Here is a 24,710-nt window from a genome sequence, read left to right on the forward strand (position 1 = left end):
ATACTGAGGATAGCTCAAACCGCCTAATGCTAAGGGGCACCTATGCAACCTATGATGGGCAAGGAAAGTAAGGGAGAGGCAACAGCCAGCACACAGTTCAGCAGGGTTTGTAGGTTCATGAAGGGTGAAGTCTAGGGTGCCAGGACATCTGTGCCTATAGGCTCCTGTGAGGTACCGTAAATCCAGGCCTGCGTGCGGCTGTGCTCATGCACAAAAAAAGGAACTGTGAGAGGGTCCTCCGCAGCAGAGGTCGTCTTGAGGAGGATCTGGGATGCCCGTGGATTTATTTTTTTTTTTTTTTAAATAGCCGCTTTAAAATTTTAGGTTCCGGAGAATGAAGTGTTTGCTTGCATGCCGACCTGATAAGCGTAGGAACAAAAGGTAAACTCCAGACACATTTTTTGTAAATGCCTCTCTGATCAGAATTTTAATGTTTCTGTTAAGAAAATGTACGCACTGGTTGGCTTCGAGCAATACTACTTTGACGTTGTCCACGATGCACTCAGTATCCATAGGTAACGTGTTAATAAACTGGTTCTCCACTCGCAGCTTACTCGCCACCAGATTACCTGTAATCTGAGACAAGAGGAGGGGGTGGGAGGAAAGAATCAAATTTAGAATTTGGTACCTTTTATAATAATAATAATAATGAGGTAAACAACAGAAAGATTAGGTTTATGCAAATAAGGATTCAAAGGAAAAACACTTACTTCTAGAAAATAAATATCAAACTGGCCCGTGGGCCAAATCTGGCCCTTAGAGCCATCAAATTTGGCCCTTAAGTGGTTTCCCCACTTTGCATTATGTTTAGTCCACTCTAGACCACCAGAGAAGCTAGATTGGTGGTGGAGCCCTAGATTACCAGGGAAGACATATGGAGGAAGGAGAGGAGCACTAGACACCAGGAAACTGCACAAGGGAGGGAGGTGGGAGGGAGCATTCAATTTCATCTCACTTTGCATTTGAGTTTGACACGTCCCTGTAATGTCGAATATAGACTATACACAAACATAATTATGTACGTTTCCTGGGGCAGCCATATTTGTTCCTTACATATGCAGTCCTGATTCAAACACCGTGCCATTCTTCTTATGTTACAGTTCTACCTAAATACTACCCAGGTTGAAAAGCAAACAAAATAAAATGACAGTTCAGCACCTGCTCTGTTCAGCTACTTCAAAGCACAAAGGTCATGCTTCCCTGAACCACATGACTGGCAAAGAAAACTAGTGTCAATTTCGCACGTTATAGCCACGAAAGGCAGGGCTACATCCTACCCAGCCTGCTTTCCTTTCTGCTGTGCTGGTTTTAAAGGACGCCTGAAGGGAGAAGTATTTGGAGGCTGCCATATTTATTTCCTTTTAAAAAGCAATACCAGTTGCCTGGCAGTCCTGCGGATGTCCTTGGCTGCAGTAGTGACTGAATCACACACCTGAAAACGAGCATGAAGCTAATCCAATCAGAGCACCTGATCTGCACATTTGTTCAGGGTCTCTGGCTAAAAGTATTAGAGGCAGAAAGGATGAGTGGGACATCCAGGCAATTTGCATTGTTTAAAAGGAAATAAATATGGCAACCTCCATATCACTCTCACTTCAGGCTTTTAATAAGGCATTTCCAGAAAGCTTTTAGATTTTTGCTGCCCATGTTAGTATGCACTGCTTTTTTTTTTTTTTTTTTTTTGACTTTGCAACTGCTGTTCAGGAAATGCTGTTGGGGGGAGGAAGGAAAAAAAAACAAAAACAACAAAAACAAAAACAGGACAATCCCAAGAATCCCCCATGAGGAAATGGACTGGCCCAAAACCTATCTGTTCTGTCAAATTTTCACTGCCTACTTTTTCCATGATAGTGGTCTTTTAACCACTTCAATGCAGTATGAGGGAAAGATTTTGACTACAAAGAACAGATTCTGTAAGTAGGCTCTCATACTACAGTACATGCAGGTGATTGGCCAATTAAAATTGCACGTGTATGCACTCTTAAGCCTGGTACACACATCAAATTTTTATTGCCCAATCACTGTCCATTTTTGCCACCTCCATGTAGTATCAGAGCTTTCCTAAACAATGTGGTCATAAAATTCAAAAGCTGTTGGCCCTAATTCTACATGGGAGTGATAAAATTGGCCAGTCAATATTGTAAGCGTGTACCAGGCTTTAAAAACTTGTACTCTAGCGCATGCTGGTGTGAATTTCCTAGAGATGGATAGCCCACTGCTTACTCATTTGACTATACATCAGCCACTGCTCCAATGCAGAGGCTGATAGATGAGCAGACAGGGCCGAAACTCTGGTCACAAATGTCATCCTCTGCCAGCCCTCCAGTTTTTAGCTTGAAGAGAAACTCCAACCAAGAATTTAACTTTATCCCAATCAGTAGCTGATACCCCCTTTTACATGAGAAATCTATTCCTTTTTACAAACAGACCATCAGGGGGCGCTGTATGACTGATATTGTGGTGAAACCCCTCCCACAAGAAGCTATGAGGACCGCGGTACTTTTGACAGTTTGCCACAATGTAACAAGGTTCACAGACAGGAAATAGCTGTTTACAGCTGTCTCCAACGGCCAAAACAGCTAGCAGCAGCTACATAACCTGCCCACAGTAAAAATGTCACCATGTAATAAATGTCAGAATGTAAATCGGGGAGAGGAAAAATTTTACAATGAGCAAACACTGACTAAATCATTTATACATAATTATTGTAAAAATGAAGCACTTTTTTTATTACACTATTTTCACTGGAGTTCCTCTTTAAGGTCAGTATTGTAAGAATCTGTGAGATTCCTCATTTAGAACCAAAATTTTAGCAAGAAGACTGTTATCCAAAGTTCTTCTTTAAGGTATACATAAAGATATTCAGTCTTAGAAGTAAGGTCAGCTCTTGCTACAATGTCATACCCAGTTCCAGACTGGACACTGCCAGGCACATACCAGGACTTTTCACAGTAAACGAGTACAGCCAATCTGATCTTATGGTGGTACATGTCAACACAGCCCAAAAGCAAGGTTGGGGGTTGAGTGGCATGTTTTGGGGATCTGACGTCAATCAGATGATAAGATGATATAGGCAACACCTATAGTCCACCCACAGCCCGCCTACAATAGGATGGGACTAATTATTGCTATTTATCAAAGATTGTTATATGTTGTCTATAAGAAAGCTTATGCCAGTTTGTATTCTAAGCTTAGCTTAATTTATGTAACCAAGATGTACTCCATGCTGAACTGATGCCAATAAACTCCATATATACTGCAAGTTTTTTTAAAACCTGGGTCTATCTGCAGCAAACTGTGAGGACTTACCAGAGATGAATTATTACAAGTTTCTTTTTGTGTGGTGCAGCAAGTACAGGTTGTATGTAAATCATGAAGATGAGAAGGGACAAATACAGCACATTTATCCAAGAAGGAAAACCACATTCATGTATTTTTACAGTTTTGACAGTGCCAAGTATGCAGCATATTTTTTATTTTTTTTATTTTAACTTTTCTCCAAGTTTGCGGCCATTAAAGACCAGTGGACTGCTCCCCACCAATTAGGGAACATTTTACACACTATGGACTGGGGTTTCTCTGGATCAGTTCATTTTGGCGCACGGCTCTGAGAGGCGAAACTGGGTGCTGTCATAGCAGCAATGGTATGATGCGCGCCTCACGTAACGGTAATTCGGAGCTCTGGCGGCTGCCAGACCCCGACTTACATCTCCCTCCGAGTTGTGACAACTAGCCTCGGAGTTTAGCAGCAGTGGGGAAAGCTGTCAATCGGCTCTCCCTGCGTCAAACTAATATCTACCCGGGTTACTCTGACCAGTGCTGTGGTGTCGGAACCATTTTGGGTACCTGGAGTCGGAGATTTCATAAACTGAGGAATTGGAGTCGGACGATTTTTGTACCAAATCCTCAGCTTTGGTAAGTATTAAACTAAGGAGTCAGAGTTGAAGACTCTGAGCTATTTTGGGTACATAGAGCAAAGATATCATAAACTGAGGAGTTGGATGATTTTTGTACCGACTCCACACTGGAAAAAGGACACTTGACAACAAGCACAAAATGCGGCCTTTACCTTACTGCAATAAATAGGATAGCGGAATTTTTTAGTCAGACCGCCGTAGTGATCAGAGTGGAAGTGGGTGAGGAAATATGCTGTGCATCCTTCAATTGCACCATACTGAAATGCATCAACCGCAAAACCAGTTCCTAGAAAACAAAAGCATTAGGAAAAAGTCATAACAGTAACCGATATCAGCTTACAGGGATATACAATCTAGCAGATGCTGATCTAATAGTGAGTCAAATGTGGTTTACGATCACTAAAGGCAGCCATACACTGGTCGATTGCCACCAGATCGACCAGCAGATAGATCCCTCTGTGATCGAATCTGATCAAAGAGGGATCTATTGGCTGCCTACACTGCAAACAGATTTTGAATCGATTTCACAATCTGTGGAGCTGCCGCCGCCCCCTGCATACATTACCTGATCCAGCCGGCGCGAGTCCCCCGGTCTCCGCTGTCTCTTCTCCGCTCTAGGCTCCAGCTTTACTTAAACAGTAGAGGGCGCTCTATTGTTTAAACTTCCCCCGACAGGAAGTGAAGCCAGCCAGAGCCCAGCGTGGAGAAGGGACCGCGGGGACACGCGCTGGCAGAACAGGTAATGTATTGCCGCTCTTCGAACGCCGCTATCCATGCACCCCAGACCCGCTGGAGATCGAGCGAAATTTTCCACGTGGACAGATTGACAGTATCGATTTCGGACAGAAATCGGTCGATCCGTAAGGTGCGCATCGATTTCACAGCAGATTCGATCACAGTGATCGAATCTGCTGTCTATCAAAAGCAAATCGAGCAAGTGTATGGGCACCTTAAAAGTAAAACATGTTCTCTGCTAACTTGAATAAATACTTTTCCAAAGATTACTCTCCAAGCCTTTCTAAATAGAAAGGTTCCCAGTCAACCCCCTCCTATAGCAATAACCTATGTAGCAGTCTGCCTTATGATCAATCTCTGCCATAACCATAAATGAGAAAATCTGTCAGATGCATCCATAAACTGTCACTCGATTTTGTTTTCAATCCATATTACGATCTACGTTAAGGGACAAAATAGATCAAAAGACAGATCTGCAACTTGGCTGTAAAATAACTAATAACTGAATAGTGCATGGCCAGTTTAGGCTACAGACAAGCTAGACAGCTCTGGGCTGATACAGCTGTCTGGGACCATATTTATAGAAGTTCTCCTTAAAGGTGGCCATCAATTGCGCAATTTTTAGCAAACAATCTTATTTTTAATACGATCAAACCGTTACAATGATATTTACATTCAGCTCCGGTGGAAAAAGCAGAGCCCAATCCGGTCCACTCTACTGCGTAAGTGGCTCGCGCCTGCAAAGTGTAGCAGAAGATTTTTAAGTTGCTGCTTTAAAAAGCGATGTACACAAAATCGTAGTGCGCAGGTAAGTGCCAGGAGGGGGGAAAAAGTCACCCACAAAATCGCAAAACGCTGGCATTTGTGATTTCAATTTTAGATGTGAACATAGTCTTAGGCCACATACAGACATCAGACCATAGTCTTTGGAAAATGAAAGATCACAGACCAATCTTACCACCCTTCCTGTAGTATAAGAGCCATACTCTACACAGTCTTTTCTATGGAGCTGAACTCCACATCAGAAAAAAATCATTGCAAGATGCTGCACACACAGATGCTGTACAGACACAAAAGATCAGTATCTGCAAAAGATCCATTCCTGCAAATTGCAATGATAGTCTATGAGATCTGCAGATCATCATACACACATGATTTAACTGACATTCATCTGCAGATCAGATCCACTAGGATGGATTTTCAGATCTGCAGATGAATGTCAGTTAAATCATGTGTGTATGATGATCTGCAGATCTCATAGACTATCATTGCAATTTGCAGGAATGGATTTTGGCAGGAACAGATCTTTTGTGTCTGTACAGCATCTGTGTGTGCAGCATCTTGCAAAGATTTTTTTCTGATGTGGAGTTCAGCTCCATAGAAATGACTGTGTAGAGTATGGCTCTCATACTACATGAAGGGTGGTAAGATTGGTCTGTGATCTTTCAGTTTCCAAAGACTATAGTCTGATGTGTGTATGTGGCCTTAGGGTCTGTGGCTAAAAGTATAATGCTACATACACACTTGAAAGAGTAATGAAATATATCAGACCAATTTTACCACCTTCCATGTAGTATGAGAGCTATACCTACACAGTCTATTCTATTGAGCTGAACTCCCCATCAAATAAAAATCTTTGCAAAATGCCGCACACAAAGATGCTGTATACATTCAAAAGATCAGTATCTGCAAACGATCTGTTCCTGCAAAATGCATTCACAGTCTATGAGATCTGCAGATCCTCATACACACCTTGTTTAACAGACATTCATCTGCATATCTGAAGATCCATCCTGGTGGATCTGATCTGCAGATGAATGTCTGTTAAACAAGGTGTGTATGAGGATCTGCAGATATCATAGACTATGAATGCATTTTGCAGGAATGGATCTTTTGCAGGAACAGATCTTTTGCAGATACTGATCTTTTGAATGTGTACAGCATCTGTGTGTGCAGCATCTTGCAAAGATTTTTATCTGATGGGGAGTTCAGCTCAATAGAACAGACTGTGTAGACTCTATGAGTATGGCTCTCATACTACATGGAAGGTGGTAAAATTGGTCTGTGGTCTTTCATTAATCTTTCAAGTGTGTACACACCATTAGAGGCAGATGACCAGCAGGATAATCAGGCAATGTGCATTGTTTCAAAGAAAATAAATATGGCAGCCACCATATCCCTCTGAATTTAGGTGTGCTTTCCTGCTGTCGCCGATTTTTCCCTAAATGTAGTGTGTGCTGCATTATACCTGTGATTGCATTTGGGTAAAGAAAATCAAAGCATAACAAAATTGCAAGGCAACGCTGCGGTTTAAAATCTTTTCTTTTCGGGTAATTAATTGTTGGAAAAATGTAAATGCAACATGGGAAAAACAAAACAAACAAAAAAACCCCACACACATTGCATCACAATTTTCTGTGGAAAGGGGCCCTTCAGCTCTGTATACCATTAAACTAAAAACAACATTTAGGCTAGGTTCACAGTGGGAGCTGTGCAGCGTTCCCTCTAAAAACAGGAACACAATGGAACGAAAAAAAATGGAATCCCACTTCATGCGACCGTTCTAGTGAAGCATACAGTTAATGAAAAGTATGATTCAATGTGTTGGGATACTGTAGTCTGTTGGATCGCACTGGATACACTCTTAACGCAGCATAGACTTACTATTGCAGGGTGACTTTCTGCGTTAAAAATGTCTCCGTAAAGTCACACCACAACGTACCACTGTGAGCAGGGCCTAGAGATGGTCCGTCAGATGCAAATAATTCTGTCTTAATGCAGAATCGTGCAAATTTTTAAAGCGTAATAAAATACTGTATATTCCCGGCGTATAAGACGACTCCCCAACTTTTCTAGTTAAAATATAGAGTTCGGGATATACTCGCCATATCAGACTACCCCTCTTCCAACGCACACCAAATAAAAAAAAAAACCCTCATATACTGGTGCTATGTATGAACAGATACTGGTGCTATACTATATGTGGTACCCAGTAAATAACAGTATATAGGCGATTGACTGGTTGGATTGGTCAGCTCTCCGTGTCTACCTGTTTATCAGAGCGGTATGGAAGAATAGATTGTGCTGTGCCCATAAAACAACTCTTTCACCCTTCTGGCCCACCCTTGTATCTCATTTACCTCCCTCTCTGCCTCTCAGATCTCGCACATGTGCACCTGCGCCGCTTCACTACAGTCCTTAGCAGCGAGAGCTGAGAGTTGGTAACAGGATAGGGCATATCAACCAGCATCAATGACACCCGGCGTATTAAGACGACCCCTGACTTTTCAGATGATTTTTAAAGAGACTCTGAAGCGAGAATAAATCTCGCTTCAGAGCTCATAGTTAGCAGGGGCATATGTGCCCCTGCTAAACCGCCGCTATACGAGGGTCCCTGACCCCCGGAAATCCCCCCGAGCAGCGGGGGATCTCTTCCAGATTGAGGCAGGGCTAACCGCCGCAGCCCTGCCCCACGCGCGTCTGTCAGCGCGTATCTCCGCCTCCCCCCGCCCCTCTCAGTCTTCCTTCACTGAGAGGGGCCGGGGAGAGGCGGCGATGCACCGCTGATAGATGCAACTAGAGGCAGGGCTGCAGCCGTTAGCCCTGCCTCTAGGAGCAGCAAAATCTACAACCAATTTGGTCGTTGATTTTGCGGTGGGGGGGGGGGGGGCGGTTTGGGGGTGAAGGGACCCCCGTTTAGCCGTGGGATAGTGGCGTTTTAGCAGGGGCACACGTGCCTCTGCTAACTATGAGCTCTGAAGCGAGAATTATTCTCGTTACAGTGTCTCTTTAAGGGTTAAAAAGTAAATGTGCCAGAATATACTGTACTTTTTACCTTCTACTTATGTTCAGCAATATCAGCAGTGCTGCAGTCTCACGGTAGAACGAGGGCTTTATAACCCGGGGCAAATATCCATGACTTTCAAAGTCATGGATTTTGCTGCCCAGGGAGTCAGAGCTTAGCGCTGTAGCTCTGCCTCTACTGGAGTAATTCTCCGCTTCTCCACGCCCCTCTCTGTGAAAGAATTTTGAGAGGGGCTGGGAGAGGCGGCGATCAGTAGAGATTGTCTACAGTAGAGGCAGAGCTACAGCGCTAAGCTCTGTCTCCTTCAGGAAGAGCTCCCCGATTTTTGCGACGGGGATTTTGGGGGTATAAAGCTCTCGTTCTGCGGCGTTTCAGGACTGCTGATATTGCTGAACATAAGTAGAAGGTAAAAAGAAGTATTTTATTAGGCTTCAGACTCTTTAAATACACGAGGCATTGCTTTCTATTGAAAAACCACATGCATTGTGCAGGAAAGTGTTGCAGGTTGTATTTTTTAATTTAAAGGGCAACTGAAGCAAGAGGGATATGGAGGCTGACATATTTATTTCCTTTTTAACAATGCACATTGCCTAGCTGTCTTGCCTCTAATACTTTTAGCCATAGACCCTGAACAAGAATGCAGCAGATCAGGCGTTTCTGACAAGATTAGCTGCATGCTTGTTTCTGGTGCGATTCACACACCTCAGCAGCCAAATATTGTAGATCAGCAGGGCTGACAGACAATGTGTATTGTTTAAAAGGAAATAAATATGGCAGCCTTCATATTCTTCTCACTTCAGTTCCCCTTTAACGGTATGCGGAATCTCATATGCCTCTGGAAAACGCAGCAACACCATAGACTAGCATTATATACAATTCCGCATGCATTTTGTTGTCTGTAGCAAAACGCTGCAGATTTGCTCAAGTGTGAACCTGGCTTTATTGAATTCCACACGCTATGATCGACAGATCAATTTTCCAGCTGCATAATTCTGCAACAGCTCAGAATTATTTGCTTCTCATTGGTCAGGTGGTCATTGGGTATCATTCATAAAGCATTTCCGCATGCGGAAATGCTAAAAACAGCTGACTTTACCGACCACTCGGCAAAGTCAGCATTCATAAAGGCTCTTTCCGCATGAAAAAAAGACATACCGAGCAGAGTGATAAATCACCGCCTTGTGCGGTGATTAACGGAACAAATGTAGCAAAATGTTAATTCATAAAGAATACCGCCAGCGGTGTCAGGTCGGAAAGTCCCGCTCCCTCTGATGTGGCGATACCAATGCAAGTGAATGGAGACACACAGACCTCCCAGGCAGCTGCAGCAGAGCGGAACACGGAGAAATGTATCAACTCGGCAGCTTCCGTGTCTCCGCCTGCCTAACGCCTGCCTACCGCCAGCCTAGTTCGGGGAATCTCCGCACTGCCACCGCACCTACACACTTCTTTATGAATGCCCACCCAGAAGTCTAAAGTACCGGTTGCGGAGAAGAACGGTGTTTTCCCACACTACCGACAGCCTCTTTATGAATGATACCCAATGAGATGCAAATAACTCCAAGTTGAAGCAGGGTTATGCAAATGTATGCAGTTTGAAAACTGACCAATTGAATCCCACCTTGGCTTCATTCAAATGGCTCATTTTCAAGGTATATAAATAGGCAGACAAAATTTGCATAACACTGACGCAGCTCAAATTATTTTCATCTCACTGGCCGTCCCTAATGAGTAGCAGGAGCCTCACACATTTCTTCTCTTCCCCCAGAAGTGGCAATGGGCTGCTGTGAGGACACTGCAGCCCACCTCAAGCAGCTGGAAGTCACAATCATTACTTCGGGGATCTCAGAAGTATAAAGAATGTTAAGGCCCTGGCACACCAGAGAGCATTTTCCAGGTGGTTAAAAAAAAAAAAAAAAATCACAATTGGATATCATGCCGCAATTTTTTTTGCCAGGGCCCTTAGCTGGCGAACGGGAGGAAACACTATACAAAATGTAGATGGGCGTTATTAGCCAGGTAATAAACCATTTACATTCTTTATTAGCCCCATATAATGCTGCTTCCTGTGCATAAAAAAAATTGACATTAGCATCCAGTAATGTTTATAAGGCCTTGTTCACATTATAAATTGCCAGCGGTATCACAACTGCTGAGCAATTTATACTGTAATTTTTACAGAGCTTTTCGCTTAGAAAAGCGCTTTTCTAAGCACTTATTTTTTCACTTCCTGAAGTCAGTCAGGAAGTGAACTCTTTAACCCGGAAATGAATAAATACAATGGATTCATAAAAGCGCTCTGGAAATCGCAATACAAAGCGCTTTCTCAAGCGCTTTGCGATTTCCCTATACCTTCCATTGAGCCAAAGCGCTCAGAGTCAAGCGCTCATAGTGTGAACAAGCCCTTAATGGAGAATCTTACCTGGGATCTTCTTGTAGAACGGACACTGTTTCTTGCCTGTAGAGGCCTCCGTGGTGGAATATTGCCGGAACCTCTTCCTCTCTCTCCTTTGAGTCCCATTTGGTGCGGCAGCAGCTGGTACCCCACTAGCATTATTAGTGAGAGAGTCTGTATCCCCAAGTGAGCCATAAGCCTTTCTTTTCCTTGGACCCCTGTCATCCCGATGGCCCACAGTATTAGGGCTCTGAGACTTTAAAGGGTCTTTTGGTTCGGCTTTTACAACTGGCTGCGCTTTGGGCTTCAAACCAAAGAAAACCCCAATATCCATCTGCTTCATCGCCTTTGTGGAGGCAGCACTGGCTCCTGACTGAGACGACATCACTGAGAAGGCCTGTGACAAGTTTTGCTTCACCTGAGTTGCACTGTATGTCCTGTTTGTAGGGAAGCTCTGCGATGTGTTCTGAGTACTTGTACAAACCTCTTCTTTCACTGTAGTCAGAGTGCGCCTCGGTGTAGATGTCTGTTTAGTAACACGAGCAGAGGAAACAAGGTGACTGTCAGCCTTTTGGTCAATCTGCCATTGTGGCTCACGCTGGGAGGTGGGCCATTCGCTGCACTCTGAAGCAGGTGTATCACATTCTGACCAATTAACATCCTCAAAGCTTACATCAGCTCCACAACGATCAGCTGTGCTGGTCTCAGTCCTCTGTGTAAGTTCATTGTTTATTACTGGTTTTACACCACTCATATTGCACTTTGCAGGAGTAACTGTTTCATTTTTGTTGCTCCTATGATGCTTAGGAGGAGTTTTTAATGTATTTTTTGTTTTAAAAGTCCTATGCTTTAAAAATGGGGAATCTTTGCCCTCTAAAGAGTCAGTGGATAAGTTCTGATAAGAAGGCCTAGTCGCCGTGCTAGCCTGATCCTTCTCATCATTGTCACTGAAGAGTTCCTGGTCGCTGCCCAGTGGTGAGAAAGAAATGGCAAAGTCCTCTAAATCTCCATTTTCTTGTGTAAGGCCCACGGGCAAAGCAGCTGTACTGTCCACACTTGCAGATTGACTGTCGCAGGATTCCTGAGGCAAACTGATGGAGTTCTGGGATAGTTTTGATGGTGAGGAGAGCCAGATGTCCAGAGGGGTGTGCTTTACTGATTCCTGAGAGCTGGAAGGAGAGCGTGATTTGGGCTTTGACTTCTGACTGAGGAATTGAGATGAACTGATTCTACTTGGTGTGTGCAATTGGTTAGTGTCTTTCTCACGATTAGATATTGATCTGGCAGAAACAGGAGGAGACAGCATGAAAACAGGTAAAGGAGAGTAAGGTTGGTATTCTGCGTCTCTGCTCTGTGCCAGCAGGAAATGAGAGTACCGCCTGTAGTGGGATGGTATGGTGGAAGCGCAGGATAGGCCATCAGGACATTCTGTAGAAAGAAAACAATCTGAAGTCAGTAACACATGGGAGGTGACCTGCTAAGGAATCTCCAGTGATTCCCAGTGAGGAATAGTCAGCGCCCGTCTACTTTAGGGGACCCAGTGGGAAACCTCATACAGAATTCTGACAACGTGATTGGGTGGACAGCCCCTTCTCTAACTCACTGCTAGGTTTCAGATAGGTTGTAGCAAACTACACCCACACTATTCATCCAATCACAATGCTTTGTGCTCTAGAGCGGGGATCCCCAACCTGTGGTCCGCGGGACACTCCCAGTTGGGCCGCAGGACTGTCCTCTTCAACCCCCCTCCCGCCCGTCCCCGCGGCCGTCGCTGTTATTACCTTAGCAGCGGCCGCTCTCTCCTCTCCAGCGCATGTATTTATTCAAGAAGCGTATCTCCCGGCTGCTCTGTGTGATGCGCAGGAAGAAGGGCTCGGTTACCATAGTAACGGCGATCGCCGCTATAGGAAGCCGCTGCCCTGCTTCCTGTCGCATCACACAGAGCAGCCGGGAGATACCCTGCTTGAATAAATACACGCGCCGCAGAGGGGAGAGCGGCCGCTGTTAAGGTAATAACAGCGGCGGGGACCACCACCTGGCTATACCGGGGCGCTATCCTGGGGCACTATACTTGCTATCCGGGGGCACTATACTGGGGCACTATTCTGGCTATACTGGGGCGCTATACTGGGGCACTATTCTGGCTATACTGGGGCACTATTCTGGCTATACTGGGGCACTATACTGGCTATACTGGCTCACTATACTGGCTATACTGGGGCACTATACTGGCTATACTGGGGCACTATACTGGCTATACTGGGGCACTATACTGGCTATACTGGGGCACTATACTGGCTATACTGGCTCACTATTCTGGCTATAGTTGGGCACTATTCTGGCTATACTGGGGCACTATACTGGGGTACTGGGGCACTATACTGGGGTACTGGGGCAACTAAACTCCCTATACTGGGGCAACTATGCTAGCTATGCCACTGCACCCTCGCCAGCACCCCCCCCCCCCCCCGTAACCCGCTCCACTGTCCACTAGGGCGCGCGCCCGACGTCCACTCCCCCCGCGGCGGTCCCCGGAAAAAAATTTGGTCAGAAAGTGGTCCCCGGGCCAGGAAAGGTTGGGGACCCCTGCTCTAGAGGGTGCTGTGATCGGATAACTGTTCCCTATGAAGTTTCCTGCTGGGTCCCCTAAACTAGACTAGTGCTGAAAAGTCAATGGTCAATTTTTCCAAAACGTATGCAGCCTGGAATCAGGGTTGCCACCTCATCCCTTTTAAATACCGGCACATATGAATTATACAGGTTCTGGGGCTACTCACACATAATCAGTGCCTAAACTGCATCGAACTAGCCACAAGGCATGTATAATTCATATGTGCCGGTATTCAAAGGGATGAGGTGGCAACCCTACCTGGAATTAGGCCAGATCAAATCAGTAAGAATTCTTTTTTATACAGGCAGCTTACAGACGGTGAATTCACCACCTATCAGCTGCTTTCCTGTACAGGTCGGGCGATTGTTAGCACTTGGTACTGGTGCTAGATAGGCAGCCAGCCCCCCAGAGTCACATCTGAGACCAGCCGTGCTCAGACACAGGCACGTCGCTGTCCTCTGCCCCCAGGTAACGCCACCGCTTGGCATGTGTGCTGTTACAACTGCTGCAATTAATCTGCATTGAAATTGCACCTGGGGGGGGGGGGGGGGGGGGGGGACGTGACACTGAACTGCTCGGCATGCGTACAGTTCAGTTGTTTGTCTGAAAGAGGCCTAAAAAGTGCATTTGACCGGTCTGATTGTAAGCTGCATATAATGGTGGAAGTGGTGAACTGAAAAATAAATAGTTGGCTTTGAGCTTGAGAGCATCCTCTGGCAATCAGGAATTACTTATTCAGCCAGATAAGGGGCTTGATTCACAAAGCGGTGCTAACCTACAAAGTCCTATGCACGCTAAGTCCCATAGGCTTTAATGGGCACTTCGCACGGAGCGCCTTGCGTTCTGTGCAGTGCGCGCGTAAAGTTTTACGTGCATAAAGTTTTGCGCGCAAAAAGCTCGTTTAGACGTGCTAAGGGGGTTTTCACAGGCGTGCTAACAGTTAGCACCGCTTTGTGAATCAAGCCCAAGGCCTCTTTCAAATCAACAGCAAAGTGGTGTGTTTGCATATGTAATGTGCCCCCACCCAATAAAAAGTTTCACTTACCTGGGGCTGACCAAAAAAAAAAAAGTTTCACTTACCAGGGGCTTCTGCCAGCCCCCTCCCTGTGCCTGCGCCATTTCTGAGCGATCCTCTGGCCTGCGCGGCCCTGGCTAGGAGCGTTCTGCGCAGGTGCAGTATGTTTTCTCATATACCCTCCCGGCAACAGGTGCACAAACGAGGATGCGCACAGCCACGCAGGCGCAGTGGACTTGCAAGACGGCGGTAACTAAACTGCACCGCAGTCGGGGGACCGGAGGCTCATTCAGAGACGGCTCGGGTACAGGGAGGCTGCAGGGGGCTGGCAGAAGCCCCAGGTAAGTGAAGTGAATATGCAGGCAATAATTGTCACTTATGAGGATTGGGGTTTAATTCCTAGAGCAGTGATCTGCAAACTTGGCTCTCCAGCTGTCAAGGAACTACAAGTCCCAAAATTCATTTGCCTTTATGAATCATGACTGTGGCTGTCAGACTCCTGCAATGCATTGTGAGACTTGTAGTTCCTTAACAGCTGGAGAGCCAAGTTTGCAGATCAATGCCCTAGAGCGACAGTTCCAAGCACGAGCACCTACAGACGCGTCCCTCGGGTGCAGCCGTCCGACATGTACTGTGGCTATGGGGAGGAGAAACAATGGTATGGTGCATGATGGAGTGGCTTCTGGGAGGCAAAGAAAAAGTGGAATAATTAGCTTGATCCTTGCTTAAAGATTTGGCATCCTGGATCTTTCATCAGACTTAGGGGACACCTGTACAAACACTAGATCAGTGGTGGCAGCCTATGGCATGCTACCTCTGTGGGTATGAGCGTTGTCCCCTTTGGCAGTGGTACAAGGATCCAGCAATGAGGGGTCCACTGTGGAGTGAATGGAGCACAGGGGAGAGGCAACATACTGTAACTCTCCAGGCTCCATTGAAAATCTACCTTCACCCTTGCCGTCCTCGTCTCCATGTCTACGGCGTTGTCTTTTATCATGTGATGCATCAGTTACATGAAGAGAGGACAAACTGTAATCACAGAGTTGTGGATGCAGGAAGAAAGCAGGTCTTCTGTGGAGGGAGGAGAGTATGAAGCTTTTCTCCTGTGCGCCACTCACTACTCTGTATATTGGGGGGGCATCAACTCTGCCTATTTATACTGAGGGCCCCTCTCGCTACCCTACCTATACTGGAGGGCTACCAACACTGGAGAGATGCTATGGAGACTTGTATTTTTTGTATGCACTGCATACATTGAAACATACAGTTAAAGTAAAGTACGCTTCACTGTTAACGCGAGCATTTTGCGGGAAAACCTCTGCATTACAATGCCATGTGCCGTTAAACCGCAAAACATCTGTTGCACTGTGAACATAGCATAGGTGGTGTATTACAGTGCGGCAAGCCATGTTACAAAGAGGTCGTTCTGCCATAACACAGCGCACCACTGTGAACCTAGCTTAAAGATTTACTGTGGTACCAGAGTCAAGGATACCTGAAGTGAGAGAGTATGGAGGTTGCCATATTTATTTCCTTTTTAACAATACAAATTGCCGGGCTATCCTGCTGATCGTCTCTCTCTAATACTTTTAGCCATAGATCCTAAACAAGCATGCAGAAGATGAGGTTCGACTGGATTTGCAACATGCTAGTTTCAGGTGAGTGATACAGACACTACTGAAGGTAAGTACATCAGCATGGTTGCCAGGCAACTGGTATTGTTTAAAGGGAAATACATATGGCAGCCTCCATATTCCCCTCACTTTTGGTGTCCTTTATATCTCCACACAGGATACATGGACTGCAGAGAGGGGTATAAGAGGGTATGTAACCCCTCTCCGCTCCATCTCTAAAACTAAGGAGATTTTCCTTGACTTTCAGGGCTCGTTTCCACTATCGCGAATCTGCATGCGTCCAACGCATGCAGATCCGCACATGTAATACAAGTGGATGGGCCTGTTTCCACTGTAGCGTTGTTGAGGTGCGTTTTTTTCAGCGTGAAAAAAACGCACAAAAGAGCCAACGATTTCGCCTGCGTCGGGAATCCGTGCGAATCGCCGCTAATGTATTTAATAGTAAAAACGCATGCGTTTGTTACATGCGTTTTTACCCGCGATTTCGCGTGCGATTTCGCACCTTTTTCAATTTTATTTAGCCCTGGCAGTGTCATGGTTAATTTCGCATGGCACCCTGCCATGCGAAATCGCATGCGAAATCGCGGGTAAAAACGCATGTGGAAACGCATCCGCATGCGTTTTTACAAGCGTCGGAATGCGGCCGAAATCGCGTCGCAACAGTGGAAACAAGCTCTCACTTTACAGATAATATTCATCTAGTGGAACAGGCAAATGACTGATCTCTGTACCTGTCTGTGAGGGCAATGTAGCATCCAAACATTCGCTGACATGCCACCGAGGAGTTTGCACCAGCACTATGGCGAATGGCATCTGGCAGGACGGACAATGGCCACTGTACGCAGGTTTTGGTGTTGAAGGACTGCACTTCTTGGTAGGAGTCCTCTGAGTGTGTTTTGGGGTAGACAACACCTCAGTTCCAGAGCCTGAATCTGACCTCTTCTGTTCCCTAGCAGTAGCAGGGCTATTTCCGATGCCATTTGTGCTGGGTGATGTATTGTTCTTGGTACTTGTAGTGTTCTGGACTTTGCCTGATTTCTGAGAAGACTTTTTCTTTCCTTTATCTTTCGCCTTTTGCGTCCCGCCACCAGAACCTGTCTTATCCAAATTTCTGTTGGTCGCTTTCTTTTTCCTGATGGATTTGTAGTTCCAAATATCATCTTCACTGCCTGACATTATTTCACACTGAAAAGTAAGATTAAGAAAATACTGTCTAAATAAAGGTGCGTAAATAGTAGTCACGTAAATATGTCGCCTATGCTAAGTACAAAAGGGAAACCGAAAGCCCACAATGATGTAGTATGTTAAGGTACAGGCGTTGAATAGTAAAAGTAAATAAACTATACTCACAAACATAGGTTACCAATCAGGCAACTACTATATAGGCAGGTGGGGAGATTAAAAAAAGGAAAGAGAAGAGAGCGCCTCTATGGTGCAATACCTTTAAATCAGATTGCAAAAGAAATGCACATACAAGATCTCATAAATTCGCAAGTATATCTCACATGCTCAATGTCCCACTCCCTGGACCTCGACCGTGGCCAACGGGGAACATCAACAAGGTTACATGGTAGGTCTGGAGGCCAGGCAAGCTCTGTGTGCCAGGTGATAATGACAACGTGTTTCGAAACACCAGTGTGTCTTTGTTAAGTGAGGATCAAGGATGGTTCCTGACTTGAAAAAGACACACTGGTGCGTCGAAACGCGTCGTTCATTATCACCCGGGTCGCGGAGCTTGCCTGGTCTCCAGACCTACCACGTACCCTTGTTGATGTCCCCCGCTGGCCATGGTCGAGGTCTGAGGAGTTGAACATTGAGCATGTGAGATATGCTTGCAAATATATGCAATCTTGTACGTGCATTTCTTTTGCAATCTGCAAACTGAATTAACCAGTCCACCCCCAAGGGTTTTTATCCTAACGGACCAGAGCAATTTTCACCTGTCGGTGCTCCTCCCTTTTATTCCCTAATAACTTTATTACTACTTATCACAAGAAAATGATCTATACCTCGGTTTTTTTCACCACCAATTAGCCTTTCTGTGGGTAGTAAATTTTGCCAAGAATTTGTTTATTCTAAATGCGTTTTAACGGGAAAAATAAGAAAATAATGGAAAAAATTTTTTATTTCTTAGTTTTCACCATTATAGCTTTAAAATTAAACTTTCTCCTGTTGATAAAACCGACACATTTTATTTTCCCAGTTGTCCCGATGATTAAACTGTTTAAATGATGTCCCTATCAGAATGTATGGTGACAATGTATTATTTTGAAATATACCGGTAGGTGTTCTTTTTCTGGGTTTTTTTTTTGTCCGGTCCATAATTACAAGAGCCTATGTAGTAAAGTAAAAGTAATTTTCCCTCATAAAATATAGATGAAAAAAGCTGAGTCCCTAAGGCAACTATTTATGTATTTTTTTTTTAACTGACTTTTTTTTTTTTCACAAGTGTTTTTCTTTTTTTTTGGGGGGGGGGGGGGGGTGCTTTGGAAGTGTAGGTTATTAATATTGTGTATGTACTGTATGTGTAGTTTTTACTTTTTGGCCACAAGATTGTGCTAGTGAACACTCTCCCGGTATAGGAAGTGTTCACTTTTTTTTTTTTTTTACATTTAACTACACTGTGATCGTTTCCTGTTTTATGAATGGACGTGGCCGCTGATCGCAGTCACGGCCATTCATTTCAGGAATTGCGATTGGGTAGAGGACCGCTCGGTCCTCTTCCCCAATCACTGAACACGGAATCCTGACAGAAATGGCGGGGGGAACTTTGTGCACACATGCGGAGCGGCGGCGGGAACGAGCAACGTATTGAAACGTCCTGTTGCCGTTAACAGGCTCAAACAGGACATTTTAATAAGATACATTGGCCTCAATTCACTAAGCTTTTCTCCTGTCTTTAATAACTCTTCCAGTAAATCCAGTTTCCAAAGGAGTCGGCACCGTCTCAGTGAAAAAGCTCTTTATTCCATATCAAAGATTAAAATGGAACAGCATGATGTATAGCATGGCAGCTTTTTAACAGTATCTTATGGCGATCTCCCCTGCGGAGACCCAGTGGGGCTTGATCAATTATTTGCACTTTTAATTGGGATACATTGTGTCTATACTCCTTAAAGTGACAGGCTACCGATTGTTCACGACTATCCCCTCTAATGGTGGTCTTATGTGAGGAGATCCTATCCCTCAAGGGTTGCACTGTTTTTCCAACATATCCTAAGCCACAAGGGCACTTAATAAAATATACTACATATGTAGATTCACAAGTAAAATAGCCCTTAATGGAAAATTTGCGACCACTTGAGGGATGGGTAAATGTATCTCCTTTTGTCACATTATTACACATGTGACAATGTCTTCCAGAGTTGTTACCATGGTGATAAGGCATATAGGCCTCAATTCACTAAGCTTATCTCCTGTCTTTAATAACTCTTCTAGAGTTGTTACCATGGTGATGAGGCATGTCGTATTTAAGAAACATTTTACCTCAGGCAAACCTAAAGTTAACTCTTCTGTCTTTAAGTTAACTCTTTAATCCTTAAAATAACTCAAGAGTTAAAGGCAGGCTGTTCATTAACTGCGTGTGAAAATAACTACAGAGGAGGTAACTTAACTACAGAGGAGGTAAATTAACTACAGAAGAGGTAACGTAAGGAATGAAGAGATAAGATAACTCTCTCACTATTTGGAGGTAAGTTTTCTCTTGCCTTACTATCTTCAGCATGATCTTAGTGAATTGAGGCCATAGTATTCAGGAAACATTTTACCTCAGGCAAACCTAAAGTTAACTCTTCTGTCTTTAAGTTAACTCTTCAATCCTTAAAATAACTCCAGAGTTAAAGACAGGCTGTTTATTAACTGCATGTGAAAATAACTACAGAGGAGGTAAAATAACTACAGAGGAGGTAAAATAACTACAGAGGAGGTAACTTAACTACAGAGGAGGTAACTTAACTACAGAGGAGGTAACTTAAGGAATGAAGAGATAAGATAACTCTCTCTTATGTGGAGGTAAGTTTTCTCTTGCCTTATTATCTCCAGCATGATCTTAGTGAATTGAGGCCATTAATTGTCATTAAGTGGTTAAAGGTAGTGCACCATAGAGGCGCTCTCTTCTCTTTCCTTTTTCTGATACAGACACTTGTCAAATCCCACCACTGAGAGAACTGCACTGGATGCTACCTTTCCCCCTTTCATTGTCTGACACTGGCATTGAAGAACTGATTTACTTTGGACAGAATATCCTTTAGTCCTTGTTGTAAATCGCAGCGCGCATATATTTGTCTATTAGGTGGGGAGATTAGACCTGACCCCACGAAGGTTAAAAAGTCGCTTTCTGTAGATATGAAAAAGTGGGGTTACACTCCTCCACCAAGTGTGGACTATAAACTGTAGGTTGGAACACAGACGACAGAACAAGTATAAAATATATTATAATATAGTTTGGATATACCTCTCAGAGGCGTTTGGCTTCCTGATGTATCCACAAAAGTTTGCTCCACTTCTGCCTGATGAAGCAGGATTGAACCTGCAAAACGCGTTGCACTGTGCAGTATATGAATAAAGCTACTTGCTGACAATAATAAACAGAATTGTGTCTACTTTGGGGAGGTAAGTCCACTACTACCTCCTCCTTTTTATACGTTTTTTTAATATATTTTATACTTGCACTGGCTCCTTTGTTCCAACCTACAGTTTATATGCTAAATACAAATTTCCCTTCTTTATTCAGCTTCAGATGAGCAAGATGCCATAACCACAATAAATCACTTTAGATATCATTCCAATTGCTATTACATTGTTCAGTGTGATGTTTAGTTGGGCTTTAAAGCAAACCTGAACTGAAAATAAACTCATGAGATAAACCATTGTTTCTATCCTCCTAAAAATGTTTTTTTATATGCGGATAGGGAACGGTAAATACACAGTTGCTGAGATGGGGATAGGCCGCAGAAACACAGCGGGTGTGGCCACAGAGCTACAGTTTTGAATGGATAAGCTACGGCCAAAAACTGGCACGGTTAGGTGACTACTACAGGAGAAAATGCTGGCAGACGGGTGAGCATAAGCTCCTCTGCTGCGTTGGTTGTCCTGAAATCGAATGCCATAAGCGACGCACTCCTGACCTGCTGATTGAGCAACATCTTCTGTCCAGCACGATTGACACATTTTTGATCGTGAAACAATTGCAGCAATGATTTCTAGCAGATTCAAATGATTGAATCGCCTGGATAGCGATGGAAAATATCAACCGGTGTATGATGAGAGGTCTCCTGATTACCGCTGGAGTCGCAGGATGAGGTGAGCCGCTCTGCTGCTAATTCATTTTACACAGGGGAATGGAGGAGACATGCGGGGGGGACACAGGGGTATCAAGAGGGGACAGATGGAGAATGGATGGATACACAGGGGAACAAGAGGGGAGAGAGGAGGACACAGTGGGACAAACAGGAGGACTGGAGCAGAAGGGGACACACAGGGAGAGCAAAGGAGGACACAGGGGGACAATGATTGGGGGAGATGCTCCTGGAACATGGATGCACCAGGTTTAGTGTATACTTTTCCCCCCTGGTTTTGGTACATAATACATACAATGGTGTACACCATTGAGAATCTGTAAAAAAAAAAACAGCCCCTGAGGGGTACTCACCTCGGGAAGGGGAAGCCTCTGGATCCCAATGAGGCTTCCCCCTCCCGAAGTATGTACCCCCAGGGAGTGTTTTTTACAGATTCTCAATGGTGTACACCTTTGTATGTATTGCGTATCCTGTGTTTGTTTCTTACTTTGTACAGCACCACAGAATATGTTAATAATTTTACATTTCAAATACCTTCAGTTTTAGAGCAAACCTGTGACTTTTAATATGGCAAATTAGATCGTAACCAATAGAGTTCCCTCCAGATGCTTATTCAGACTTTCCTCTGCTGAGGCATCTACATTTTTTCTCCAAGGGCCCATTCACACTAGAGCATTTTGCCGGCAATTTCGGCAAAATGCTCAAGCGCTAGCGCTTATTAAAGCGCTAGTGCAATGATACCCTATGGGCCCATTCTCACTTGGGAGATTTGCGTTAATCGCTGGTGATTAACACAAATTGCCAAACGCAAACCTGTAGCCTGCACCATTTTCAGGCGATTTTCCGGCGATCACGTTTCAGTGCTATAGAATCGCTAAACGCGATCGCAGAAAAATCGCTGTAGTGTCCAGTGATTTTTCCACTTTAAATCGCAGAAAAATCACTCCCGCAAAACGCCGGTGTGAATGGGGCCTCAGAGCCCATTTCCACCATATGCGAATTTGTGTGGATTTTTTTGGACACAAATTCGCATATCAATGTCTTTAGCTAGGTGCACACATAGCAGAAACAGTAGTGTTGCTGGAAAATGCTGCGTTTTTGCCTCTAATGGAAGTCTATGGGCCGCAGGAAAAAATGCATCCGCATATGCGTTTTTGATGCGTGAGTTTTCAAACATGCTGCTTTTGTTGCATAATCTTGAAAAACGCAGCAAAAACGCACATAATGAAAGTCAATGGTATGCGTTTTTGAATAAAAAAAAAAATTTTGTGATGTATTCCCACTTCCTGTTGTCTTCTTATTAATTTGCATAAAATGCAATAGAAAAAGGCATTGCGAACCGCAAAAGCATTAAAACGCACTCAAAACACTTGAAAAAAGCATCTGCAGTAAAAAAACCTGAATGCAGACGCATCAAAAACGCACACAACACAAAGGAACCTAGCCTTTTAATGGGCCTGCTTCCATTATATCCAGAATCCGCATGCAGAAAAAAAACAGGCCAGCTGGGCTAAAATTTTTCATATGCTGCATGCAGTTATCGGGTTTTTATGTGTTTTCATGTATGTCAATTGAGTTGAAAAAGGGTTTAAAAAAACCCAAAAGATTTAGCAATTACTCATGCAAATTTCCATGTTATTATGGATGACTACATATGCGAATTTCAATATGCATTCGATTTCACGTCTGAAAAATAACAAAAGAATTTGCATGCTTCTAGTCGAAACATACCCTGAGGGCCCATTCACACTGCAGGCGTTTTCGCCTTTTTTTCGCCTGCATGCGCTTTTTAAAAACGCCCCCGTCCACAAGGACAATGAATGTCTATGAGAAGGTTCATATCAGCGTAGGTCGTGCGCTGTGTGGCTAGCAAAGCAGTGCGTGGACCATTTTCGGGGCGATTCCGCCTCCATGGAAGGTATAGAAAAAAACACAAAATGCTCACAAAATCGATTTGTGCAGCGATTGCATTGGGCTTGATTCACAACGCCGTGCTAACTGTTTAGCACGGGTGTGCTAAACAGTTAGCACGTGAAGTGCCGTTCACGGTCTTTTGCGTGCGCAAAGTGCCGCGATTCGTGCGTTTGCGGACTTTTGCGTGCGCCTTTTTTTTTAGGGTCTAAAGCTTATGAAAAAAAAATTCCACGGCTTTTAGACCCTAAATCTGGAAATAATCATAACTCCAGGGAGGTTAAGAAGGCAAATTTATATTTAGCAAGGAAAACTGGAGCAGCTGTCAACCAAGGTCTTTGTTTCTTTCTCTAACTCCAACTGCACTGGTTGTTCTAAGCGGCACCTGTGTGGGTAACTCAGCCCTACACATTCCTGCGAGGCTCATAGAGAGAGCTGTCAGTGTTAGGTAACGAGGATATCCCAGCCAAGCACAACACTTGGATGTTGTACAGTTAGTATAGAGTAATACGTTATTGTATGACTGGCTATGAGCTCCCCCCCCACCCCCATTGTTATCAGGGCACCTCACCAGCCCTCCCTGTCACCCCGGTATTTACCCTCAGACAGCGGCTCCCACCACCACACGGCTCATTCAGCGCGCCTCTTCCCGCCCACTCCCTGCCCCGCCTCCCTTAGCTGGCCGCCCCGTCTGCATATTCCAGTCCGCACTTTCGTCTCACCGGACTCATGAGCTGAGGCGTAAGTGCGCCGAATTTACCCCCCAAAACAATCCTCCACCACCACTCCGCGATACACAGCACATTCGGCGGGACGTGGTTGTGCGGAAGCGGTTTGGGATTTGCAGGATGTGGCGAATCACTCGTAGCGGGTGAAGGGCTTGCTCTGTTAGGTAATACGCTGTCTGAGCGCCCCGTCCACTCCAATCACTTCTGGGTGTAGTAAGATGGCGTCGTACAGTCTGCCGAAGCTGTTGGAGTTGCAGAGGCCGCTGGAGGGCGCCTTGCTGGAGGCGGAGAGCCGAGAAGAGAGGGAGAGGCTGTTGCTGGGTTATCTGGAGGATGTGCAGAGCCGGGCTGAAGAGCTCGCTGTGCCTGAATTCACTGCAGGTACAGTATAGGGCCCCCTTCACTGGTCCTGTGCTGTTCTGACACTCTCACATCACAGGGGCCCCTCTCCTTACTGGCCCTGCACTGCTCTGCCCTCCTACACTCACACATACATTACAGGGGCCCCCTTCTCACTGGCCTTGTACTGTTCTGACACACTCACACTCTATCTCTTTTACATTACAGGGGCCCCTCTCCTTACTGGCCCTGCACTTTTCTCCCCCCCCCCCCCCCCCACACACACACACACACACACACACACTCACTCACTCATTACAGCT

At 44.8% G+C, this 24,710-nt stretch overlaps 2 protein-coding genes across 3 annotated transcripts in view; one reads left to right on the forward strand and one right to left on the reverse strand.

Annotated features, from left to right (window-relative positions):
- The window catches only part of DCLRE1A (DNA cross-link repair 1A), a 43,080-nt gene extending 19,116 nt beyond the window's left edge, over positions 1–23,964 (reverse strand). Inside the window, exons 1-5 of one of the 2 annotated variants that reach the window (XM_068258801.1) lie at positions 23,920–23,964; positions 16,844–17,297; positions 10,880–12,280; positions 4,070–4,203; positions 458–576 (exon numbers count right to left, since the gene is read on the reverse strand). In XM_068258801.1, coding sequence (XP_068114902.1) covers positions 458–576; positions 4,070–4,203; positions 10,880–12,280; positions 16,844–17,288 — 2,099 coding nt within the window. In that variant the 5' untranslated portion in view covers positions 17,289–17,297; positions 23,920–23,964. Of the gene's footprint in view, positions 1–457; positions 577–4,069; positions 4,204–10,879; positions 12,281–16,843; positions 17,298–23,705; positions 23,755–23,919 lie in introns of those variants that run through there. The other variant, XM_068258800.1, reaches the window with a different exon arrangement.
- Positions 23,951–24,710, forward strand: part of NHLRC2 (NHL repeat containing 2) — a 53,452-nt gene continuing 52,692 nt past the window's right edge. The window contains exon 1 of the mRNA XM_068258802.1: positions 23,951–24,429. Within this exon, the coding sequence (XP_068114903.1) occupies positions 24,267–24,429 (163 nt within the window). The 5' untranslated portion in view covers positions 23,951–24,266. The remainder of the gene's footprint in view (positions 24,430–24,710) is intronic.

The sequence above is a fragment of the Hyperolius riggenbachi genome, chromosome 10 (genome assembly GCF_040937935.1).
Source record: "Hyperolius riggenbachi isolate aHypRig1 chromosome 10, aHypRig1.pri, whole genome shotgun sequence".
NCBI classification, from domain to species: Eukaryota; Metazoa; Chordata; class Amphibia; order Anura; family Hyperoliidae; genus Hyperolius; species Hyperolius riggenbachi.